At 38.4% G+C, this 10,775-nt stretch overlaps 2 protein-coding genes across 2 annotated transcripts; both read left to right on the top strand.

The window, feature by feature from the left end:
* Positions 1 to 597: 597 nt before the first annotated feature.
* Positions 598 to 5,708, top strand: LOC101294960. Its single transcript, XM_004302861.1, has 5 exons — positions 598 to 1,659; positions 1,745 to 2,209; positions 2,313 to 3,356; positions 4,112 to 4,298; positions 4,563 to 5,708. The coding sequence occupies exons 1-5, from the start codon at positions 598 to 600 to the stop codon at positions 5,534 to 5,536; spliced, it is 3,732 nt and encodes a 1,243-aa protein (XP_004302909.1). The 3' UTR covers positions 5,537 to 5,708.
* A 1,315-nt stretch (positions 5,709 to 7,023) lies between these two features.
* LOC101294676 (ras-related protein Rab7-like) lies at positions 7,024 to 10,149 on the top strand. Its single transcript, XM_004302860.1, has 7 exons — positions 7,024 to 7,235; positions 7,461 to 7,487; positions 7,580 to 7,679; positions 8,398 to 8,544; positions 8,631 to 8,711; positions 8,810 to 8,955; positions 9,790 to 10,149. The coding sequence occupies exons 1-7, from the start codon at positions 7,183 to 7,185 to the stop codon at positions 9,857 to 9,859; spliced, it is 624 nt and encodes a 207-aa protein (XP_004302908.1). The 5' UTR covers positions 7,024 to 7,182; the 3' UTR covers positions 9,860 to 10,149.
* The last annotated feature ends 626 nt before the right edge of the window (positions 10,150 to 10,775 follow it).

Below are 10,775 nucleotides of genomic sequence, written 5' to 3'. Positions count from 1 at the left end.
AAAANAAAAAAAAAAAAAAAAGACTGGTTTGTAACTTTCTTAGTGGTGGAAGAGCTGGGTTCAACAACCACATCTACATAGGCCTTCACTTTTGCAGTAATGCCACTAGCTGATGACGAGTGTCAGCTGATCCAGCACGATTAGCTTCTTGAATACTTTACTTTAAAAAAAAAGAAATAGATTATCTCATAAAAAAATAATAATAATATAAGACTTAACAACGTCATGTACATATGTTAGTTTGAGTTTGAGATTTGGTGTATATATATTAGGTTGAGCTTGAGATTTGGTGTACAAAACGTAACGCTGTGTACGTATATTAGGTTGAGCTTTAAAATTTAGTAACGATCGAAAATTTATATTTTGAATTTAATGTACAAAAATGCATAATGAACCAAACTTGGTGTAACGTTTCTAAAATTTTTCCTTCTACATATAATATAACAGACAAATCATTGGGGACTGGGCTCTTCCTTGATTCGTCTGTCAGGTTATCTCCGTCACAGGCAGGTACTGCTATCTCTCTCTCTATACATCTCTATATCCCAAACGCAACGGTTTCAATTTTTTGAAAAACAACACATTTTTACCGCCGTCATGGAGAAGCGGCTCCGCTCCTCTCTCCAATCCTCCGCCGAAGAGTTTCTCAGCTCCGCCACCAAGCTCTCCCTCAAATCCTCAAAGCCCTCTCTCAAATCCCTAATCCACAAAATCAAACCCTCCTCCGACCTCTCCTCCTCTCTCCCCACCTCCCTGTCCCTCTCCATTTCCGATGCCATCCGCTCCTTCCACACTCTCCTCCAACCCAACCCTAGATCCCCTCGCTCTCCCCCCACCAAGCGCCCCCGCAGGTCCCGCCGCAGCTCCACGACCCGAACCAGACCCGAACCAGACCCGAATCCCGAAGAGGAGAAGCATCAGATTCTCGTGAAGCTTCAGATTCTCGCCTGTATCGCGCAGCTATGCGCTGCACATCCGGCGAAGGCTTTCTCGCCGGAGGATTTGTTGCCGGGAGTTCAAGCGCTTCACGACAATCTGATTGTTCTGGAGTCGGATTCGACGCTGGTTTCGTTGATTGCGAATCTGTGCGAGCATTGGTGGAAGGAGGAGTGTCCCGGCCGTGAATCGCTGATATCTCAGTCGCTTCCGTTCTTGGTTTCGAGGTCTCTGACGCTTAACAAGAAGGCCGACGTCCTCAGAGCCTACGCCCTCCGCGAGGCCTTCACCTGCTTCGATTTCGAAGACGAGAGCATTGAGGACTTGAAGCTGTTGCTGATTCGGTGTGTGATTTCGCCTCTGTTTCTGAAGACAGAGGAGGGGAGGAAGTTTCTGGCGTTTCTGTTCGGGCTGAGTTCGCAGCTTTTGAAGGAGGTTTTGGCTGTGATCAAGTCTCAGATTCCGTTTGGGAGGAAGTCGATGCTGGAGGCTTATGGCGATGTTGTGTTTCGGGGTTGGAAAGTGGCCGAAGAGGAGTTGAGGAGTGAGATTGAGAATGGATTCTTGCAGGTTTTGATTGAGGGAGCTGTACATGCTAGCTCTGGTTCATTTGCTGCTTCCATTAGAAGGGTTTTGGGAGGGTTTATAAACCAGAGGACCACTGCTGGTGTCGAAAAGCTTCTTTTCCGGCTCTCTGAGCCTGTCATATTTCGCTCTTTGCAGGTAATTTTCTTGTTAATGAGTTTAATCAGAGACTTTTGTTTTGGACTGTATATTGAATGGTTGGTTTGCTATGGACCTATGGTAGGTTGCGAATTCTAATGTTCGTCAAAATGCGCTGCATTTACTTTTGGACTTGTTCCCTCTTGAAGATCCTGATTCGACTAAAGAGGTCAAAGATTCATTGCTTGAGAAGCAGTTCTTTTTATTGGGGAAATTACTTGTAGATGATTGTCCTGAGGTTAGAGTGGTTGCGGTGGAAGGTTCTTGTCGAATTCTTCATCTGTTTTGGGAAGTAATCCCTTCCCCTACCATCACAAAGTTAGTTACTAAAATTTTCGATGATATGTCACGTGATACAAGTCATGAGGTGAGGCTTTCCACACTGAATGGCACTATGTATTTGTTTGGCAACCCCCTTTGTCATCAGTTTCTCAATGTGCTTCTACCCAGATTGGGCCATTTGATGATGGACAATGTCCTATCAGTAAGAGTTGCCATGGCCGATCTCCTCCTTCTCATAAGGGATATTCAAAATTTCCAGTTCCATAAGGTATAAAGCCCTCATCAAATTATGCTTTGTATAAGTGCTTTTGTTACATCTGATGCCTTTCTTAGCATTGTTAGTTTGTTTACTTTGTTCCTTCTTTCAACAGGTCGTGAAGTTAGATGTACTATTATCGACCCTTGAAAATGATCAACCTCAAGTTGCTCAGAAAATTACAAGGTTGCTTATGCCATCATACTTTCCCTCGAAAGAAACTGTTCAAACAGCCTGCAATCGTTGTACTACACTTGTAAAAAGGTCTCCAATGGCTGGAGCAAGGTTTTGTGAATTTGCTGCGTCCCAAGGGGCATCTCTTAAGTCTCTGATGGAACTTGTTAGGGTAATGATTACTTTGGTCTTGCCACCTAATTATCTGGATGAACAACAAGTTGAGGGTGTACTTCGTTCTTCTTCCAACCTTTGCAACACTCTAGTTAGTCAGCCAGTTTTCAAGAAGGCACTTAAAGAATTCTTGGATGGTGAAAAGTTGAAGTGCTTAATTGCTGCCGCACCTACCAGGCCTGCTCAGTCTTGTGTATTCAACATTGTATCAACTGTCTCTCCTGATGATGTGGCTGGACTTCTTGATGAATGTATGCACCTGGTTACTGATTGTAGTGGTTTATCCAAAAATGTGGAGAAGCAAGCCGAAGTGAGGTCAGCTCACAATATGTTGCTGTCTTGTGATGCTACTGATGGTATGCTGGAAGCTCTAACAGCACTTCTGCAGAAATCAGCCTATCGTTGCCATATTAAATATGGCAGTGAAATTCCGAACTTGAGTGTTTTCTCTGCAAAAAGAAAGAAATCTAAGTCCTCTGGCAAAATGTCAGCTCAACGGAAAAATGTTGGTGGAAAAAAAGTCACCAGCTTTGAGGAGGATTATTCAGTTGCGGCAGGAATAGCCTGGCAAATCAGGGACTTGCTTGTATCTGTCAATACGCGGAAGGCTGTATTGGGATCTCAAACTCTAGAATCCTTACTTATATGTCTAAAGGTCATTTCCGAAGTCAGCATTCTGCAGTGTATGCATTATGAATGTATGGACACATTTCCTGTTTCAGCATATACAACTCTTGCGCTGCATATGTCCCTTCAAAATGTCTCTTCCAATAAGAATGATAGGACTGATTTATCAGGGTCTACTTTGCAGGTAAGTGACATATCTGTCAGCAGTGATTCTCTTCATCTTTTAATGGTTCAACATATCACCTTTGGTTCTCTCCCATGTATTACTGTCTCACCTTTGGTTCATGTGCTCTTGTAGTTTTTTTGTTCACAGTAACTTTTATTCAACGTCCTTGCTGTTTATTGTCTTATCTACCTTTTATCCTATTTGAAATTGTTTTTGCATTCATAATGTTAATTTTCAGAGCCATGAATTGAATTTTGTAAATTCCTCTATTGTCGTATGATAGGTAACTAACCAGAACTGAACCGATAATCTTATTCTCTTGAATTAGTTCAAGGTGTTGAGCTTCTCAAATGCGCTGAGTTTTGTGAGACTTCTGGCTGAATGTTTACAAATAATAGGGAATAGACAAACATATAAGACCCTGCACATATTGTGTTGATGCTCATTGCAAGCTGTTAAATGTTGAGAAAATTACGTCAAACTCGTTCATGTCATTCCATCTTTCTAGTAATTTTCTCATTCAAGATTCTTCCCACACCAGTTATTATTTTGTATTCTGTGTTTGAGAACTGATTCTGATATATATTGAATTCTGACTTCTGAGTTTGATTCGGAGATATTCTCATGTACTATAAGACTTAACTGGTATCACATACTTGATATTCATACTGAGTCTTGTCTTTTTGTAATTTCTGACTAGCATTACCTTGAAAACAAAGTAATCCATCTGCCATGATTCACTTCTAAGTTTTTGCTTCTTTTTTCTTTTCCAGCAGATCGAGTTGGAACAGGCATTGGATCATGTGCTTAATTGTACAGAGAAGCTATGTGGAGTAGGCGATTCTGGACAGTCTAGCAGAGTTCATTCAGAATCTAAGCATACTAGTGATAAGTCTGTGAGTCGTCGTGAAAAAAGGCACAGAGAACCTCAAACACATGCCTCCATTCCAAGTGATAGTGGTAAGTAGTTAGGGAACAGATGCACAATTACATATTCAAGATCACTGAAGTTGAATGGTGAGCTTTCAGTCTTCAGAGATCAAGTAGGCACTATCTACATTCATTCGAGCATTTATTTGTTAGATGTTACAACCTTTTTCCTTGGATATCGTTTCAAATTAAACAATAATGGTTCAAAGCATATCCACTTTTTTCTAAATATGTTTCATTGCTTCATGCAAGTGGTGTTTAACATAAGCTTCTGCCTTCCTCATGATTACGCAGGAAATGTATATACTGAACCAAAGAAGTTGGTTAACAAGGTGAAGATGCTTACTGCAGTTCAAAGGTTCATGGTTGATGCTGCTACAATAGGTTTTGCCCCTCAATCTCAGGGAAGATGCTTAAGATCCACATCAGGTTATATACGATGTGTCAAATCTACTTTGGAGCAACAACCTAGTGAGCAAATTGATTTTGAGGAGGAAGATTTGAAGGATGTAATTGTCTGTTTGAAAAGCTCCTTCACCTATGCAGCAAAATTACTCGCTCTAGCTCTTAAAGATGCTACTGAAGCTTCACCACCTCCAGCAGAAGCTTCCGATCTTGCCAACGATATGCTTGATTTAATCATCTCGATTGAATTATACTTGGGCTCAACCTATGCTGGACATATGGTGGCAGCAGTGAAGCCTTGGGTTCCTGACTTGATTTTGGCATTAGGATCTGGGCACATTATGAAACAGATTATGGGAGAAGAGACACAAACGAGTCCAGCTGATCGCATCAGAGTCCACTTCCCGTCATGGCTCTTAATTTTAGCCAAGACTGAGCTCTCTGAAGCTAGTGAAGTCCAGCCAGAAGATGAAGGAGATTCTGAAACTGAAGAGTTTCCTGCCTTGAAGAAAATTCTCACAATGATTTTCACATTGTTGAAAGCAAATGTCAGCATGCAGGGTGTGTTTGGGGCGATCTTCATGATTGGTGCTGTAGTGGGGCTCGAGAAGAAAAATTTTGGGTTGGTTTTAGGACTTCTACGGTTTGTATGCCTGAAGGTATTCAAGCATGATGACACAGAATGGGGTGATTTGATGCTGGCATTTCTACAAGATATTTACCCTCAGATTGAGAGAGAAATTGAAGAAGATTGTGATGAAGATGGAAGGGAAAAACTGGAAAAGGCCAAGAGCTTGCTGGAACCTATTTGGTTGTATCATCTGCATGAAACTGGAAGGGTCTCTGTGATGGATGATTATTAGTTGGAAAATATGAGCCTCACATGTAGACAAAGAGACTAGTAGGTGAATATGATATCCCTCTGCATTCCTAGCTTTTTATAGATATTTTTCTTTGGGATAAAGCTTTTTATGTATATGGTATGGATAAAAACAAATCTCTGACCAAATTCAAATTTAAGATTTGTTGCCCTTCATATGCTCTATTGACCATTTGTGCCACCTGATTGTGATGGGGAAAGCAGCAGGTACTCATTTTTGCCATTTCTATACTTTGTTTATATTTTTTCCTTCTTATTTTTATTTTTGCCAGCTGATCTACTTTCCGTGTTTTCCATTTGTGGATGGTGAAAGTAATTATTTAGAAAGGGAAAGGAAAAGGTTTTTGGACATGAATTTTCTTGTGATGAAAATCAACTACATCTCGAAACTCCTATAACATTCATTTAGGTAGGCTCGGAGGCAGGGGCGTAGGGAAGGGGGGGTTAAGGGGTTCAGTTGACCTCTCTCACATTTTTTTATTAGGTCATATTGTTATCTAATTTGTCAGTTGAAATGTGATGTTAGCACTATTTTGACCATTCTAACTAATTAAAGAAAAGTTTGGCATATAAAATATTAATTACAACAATCAATTTGGACAGAGGAATGTTCAACTCCTCACGTGTGTTTGTTACGTGTGGTTCTCTTATTTTTTTTTAATATAGGTTTCTAATCCGAATCAATGATTGATTGCATCTCTCTTTAATATTACAATTAAAACATATTCCTAGTCTTTTTTTTTGTCTTTTTAATTAATATATTTTCCTAATCAATCAATTATTGTGATTGATTTCTCGTGCACCTCTATATAAACAGTTTTAGTCGCTTTTTTACGTATTTCTTTTTGTTATCCTTCAATAAATTTTTCCATGTCGTCGACAACCTTTATAATTAAAAACTTGCAATTATGGATGTTTTAGTTTTATTTGAAAAGTATCGTAAGATAAAAACAGCAGAACAGTTGACTCCATCTGAAGCTCCTCCAAAATTTCAAAATATGAGCAATTGTTGAGGACAATTATAATTATTTTAGGGAGATTTGTTATTTTATTTAGCTTTTGTTTTCAAAGTATTCTAATGATTTATATTTATATTATTCAATAAAAATTATATTTTTATTTTGTGTGGCATTATTGTTTAAACTCTTGACCCTTCTACTTGTGGTTTCTGGCTACGCCACTGCTCGGAGGTGATGTATGTTGTATCAACATTAAGTTTTCACAAAGCTTCGATTCTTTTACATAAACCTCTAGATTCTTATATGGTTTGAAATTTCTACTTTGATTAATAAATCAACAAGAAAATTGAAACTAAACAAAAATGAAGTGAATGGTTTCATACTAACGTATGATGCATCGATAATAAAATTATCTTCTATGTAGTAACTACCCCATTTACCCATGTGATTTCTATGGGGCATGGGCAGTTTTGGGAGATGAGATAGTCTGTGTTCCGGTGGAAGCGTGTCCAGGCTGTCCAAACTTCAATTGGTACAAAAACTGTACAGTTAGCTCCGCTCTCCAGAATATTCCCCTTTCTCTGAAACTTTCAAATCCAAAATTTCGAAAAAGCTCCCCAAATCTTTGTCCGCGAAACCCTAATTTCAATTCCTCGAAAGCTTTGGATCCATGGCTTCTCGGAGACGCATGCTCCTAAAGGTCATTATCCTCGGCGACAGCGGGTCAGTCTGCTCTGAATCACATCGATAATTGTAGTTTACCTTTTAATTAAATTTCCAAATTTCCTGTTTCTTAGGAATCTTTATGGAATTTAGATGAAACGGAAACAATAATGTTCTGATCCTCTGGTCTAGATTTCATGCAATTGAAAACTTCACCTCTAACTGTGTTAGATTCATTCCATGTTAGCTTAATTCTGATATATCTGTTTTGGTATTAATTGGCAGGGTGGGGAAGACATCGCTAATGAATCAGTACGTTTCGGAATCTAGATCATGGATCTTTGTAGTGATTTGTCCTGTTCCTTCATTTGTTGACTCATTGTGTGGATTTTTATTGATTTTAGGTATGTGAATCGCAAGTTTAGTAATCAGTACAAGGCGACAATCGGAGCGGATTTTCTGACCAAGGAGGTTCAGTTTGAAGATAGGTTGTTCACATTGCAGGTGAGAGAGCTCTCAGCATTTGTTGCTTTTATCGGTTGAATGAATCAAATGGATATTTCAGCTATAGCGATTGTTACTGTGCACTTGTTGGCTGTGATCAAGTCCCAATTGGTTACATTATGTTATTATTGAGGCATAGGGACTTTCCAAATGTGGTTTAGTTACACTTTAATGGTCTTAGGATGAAACCTTCCAAGTTTTTATGCAAACTTGAGTTTTCCTTTTTTGAAGATCAAGATTGTTTTCAACAGTGGGAGTATTGTGGGGTTCACATACTCATGAGAATAGTTTCCACTATACATTTCTTGTCATTTATGTTAGAAGGGAAAGACTGACTTAGATACATCACCTAATTAAGTAGAATTTTGCTTTGAGAGAGAACCGAAAAAGTTAATTGGGAGGCAAATTCTGCCCTTCTATTAGTTCTGGAATCTGTTTGTTCCATATGCAACCATGTTTATTAGAAAATATTAATTTTTATTAATGCCCTTTTGTAGTGTTTAGTGTTTACATCTTCTCTAGCAGATTCAGCAAGTAATAAGTAGTGATAAGGGAAATTGTCTTGAGTTGTTTCCTTGGTTTCTCATAACTTTGTACTTGGAAAATGATGCTTGGTTGCAGATTTTGATAATCGTATTTTCTTTTTTATCTGACCAAGATATCTGAAATACTTTCACTTGTAAATTAGACGGTTACCACAGTTTTCTCATTGTTACAGATTTGGGATACTGCTGGGCAAGAAAGGTTTCAAAGTCTTGGTGTGGCTTTCTATCGTGGTGCAGATTGTTGTGTGCTGGTGTATGATGTGAATGTCATGAAATCATTTGATAATCTTAACAACTGGAGGGAAGAATTTCTGATTCAGGTAATTACCTATAGATCAACTTCCTAGATACTCCAAAATGACAGTGAAACATTATTGAAATCTTGTGTTTTGGATCTGATGTTTAGGCCAGTCCATCCGATCCTGAGAACTTTCCTTTTGTTGTGTTGGGGAACAAGATTGATGTTGATGGTGGAAATAGTCGAGTGGTAAGTCATCCAAGTATGGAGGCTTTGCTTTGCTGTTCTAGTGATGTACACGCATATGCTCTTTTCTTATAATGTCAGGTTTTGCTTGTTGGTTGTAGGTTTCTGAAAAGAAAGCGAAGGCATGGTGTGCTTCCAAGGGAAACATACCATACTTTGAGACCTCTGCAAAAGAGGGCTTTAACGTGGATGATGCCTTCCAATGTATAGCCAAAAATGCACTGAAGAATGAACCTGAAGAAGAAATGTAAGTATTATGGGGTTTAGGTTTGGTAGTTGACTATTTTATTCTTTGTCTATGGTGGCTCAAGGAATAGTTCTGATCATAGCGGTGTTATTCAAAACTAATGTCCTTGAAATTTTTTAACAGAGCTTATAACCTTTACTGTGTCTTGCAAAATTGGTTTGGTTTTGATTTCAAAGCTATTTGCAAAAACTGGAAGCCTTTTTAATAGGAGACACAGTTGCTTACACAAAAATGCATGAAATTCAGTGCAGAATAGTTTGGTTTTGATGTGACAGCTATTGTAGAAGAACAGGAAGCCTTTCCAATAGAAACACTTGTGGTTGATGCCATGTCACTATGCTGACATAGTGGCCCTAAGTGCCTAACCACTCAAAGAATGTCACCTGTTAAAAATGAACCATTGCTCTACATTTCCAATGCAATATTGATTTGGAAACCTTGTAACATAACAATGACTTCTTTTGAGTGGTTAGGTTACCTCATCTGCATGATGACATGGTATGTTCTAGACCAGTTTCTATCATACCATAGACTTTGCTGTGTCAAAAGTGATAGGTCGCATGCGGTTTCATTTTATGTTGACATATATAGTAGAAAAGTAGTTGTTTCAATTCTTTCAATATCATTTTCTGTTGTCTGCTCACTTCGCAATGGTTTTCTCATTGTCTAAAGTTATTTCAATAACCTTACTAATAGAGGAACCTCCTGTTGTTGACTACAGTTAGTATACTTGATTAACTTGTTCGAAGCTCCACCTTTTTCCATTGGTACGGATACCCAATTCTCATGGAATACTGACTAAATTTTTTGCATGTTGTTTGTCAATGACAAAAGATACCTTCCTGACACAATTGATGTTGCGGGTGGAGGGAGGCAGCAAAGATCTACTGGCTGTGAATGCTGAAAGAGTGGATGAATGGGCTTGTTCCTGTGGATTGCAGATTCCAACTATTACCAGTGACATTTGGTGAATTAAAAGTCAGTAATCTTAAACAGGCATTATATAGAACAGACAAATTTAAATTTCATTTGTATGATAAGTGGATGGTAAAAATCAATTTGTTTTTTCTGTATTGATACTGTTTATATTTACTGATTGTATTTGCTGTCGAGTATTTACAGTAGATTCAGTTCGGCTGAATACAGTTTGTGCCGACGCTTTTTATAACGTTGATGGCTAGCAATTGTATATCCCCTAGGTTATTGCTATGGAAGTACTTACCACTAGCAGTCATTGCATGCTTCATAGAACAGTGTAGGAGGCCTTTGTATGACATCCATATATTGTAGATGTGTGTTAGTTCATAGTGTACATGAATGTTATGCATGGAGGTAAAAAATTTAGTATGATTGGACAGCCTATTGAAGTTGAAATAAATATTCATGAGCAATTTATTGAATACTCCCAAATTAGAACTCCCGAATAAAAATTAAAAACTAGAACAAAAAAAGGTCTTAGAAAATGTTATTCCTAAATAGGATGGAGGTTGGTACTCTAAAACTGGTCAAAAAGAAATCTTCCATTCACTCTATCAATAACCGAGCCGGATCCGTTATATCATAAGGGATTTGCCTTTTCTATTGATTCCTACGGATTGGATCAAAAACAATTCTTGAATGAGGTATTCAACTCCAGGGATGAATCTGGGCGGATTCGTTAGATTCTGATATTATCGACCGATTTGTGCGTATAGTCGGAAATATTTCTCATTATTATAGCGGATCTTCAAAAAAAAAAAGTTTAGTATCGAATAAAATATATACTTCGACTTTCGTGTGTTAAAACTTTAGCTCGTAAACACAAAAGTAACTGTACGCAC

This window comes from Fragaria vesca, linkage group LG6 (assembly GCF_000184155.1).
Source record: "Fragaria vesca subsp. vesca linkage group LG6, FraVesHawaii_1.0, whole genome shotgun sequence".
NCBI lineage: Eukaryota > Viridiplantae > Streptophyta > Magnoliopsida > Rosales > Rosaceae > Fragaria > Fragaria vesca.
The sequence above is the reverse complement of the archived record's forward strand: the minus strand, read 5'-3'. Positions and strand labels throughout refer to the sequence as shown.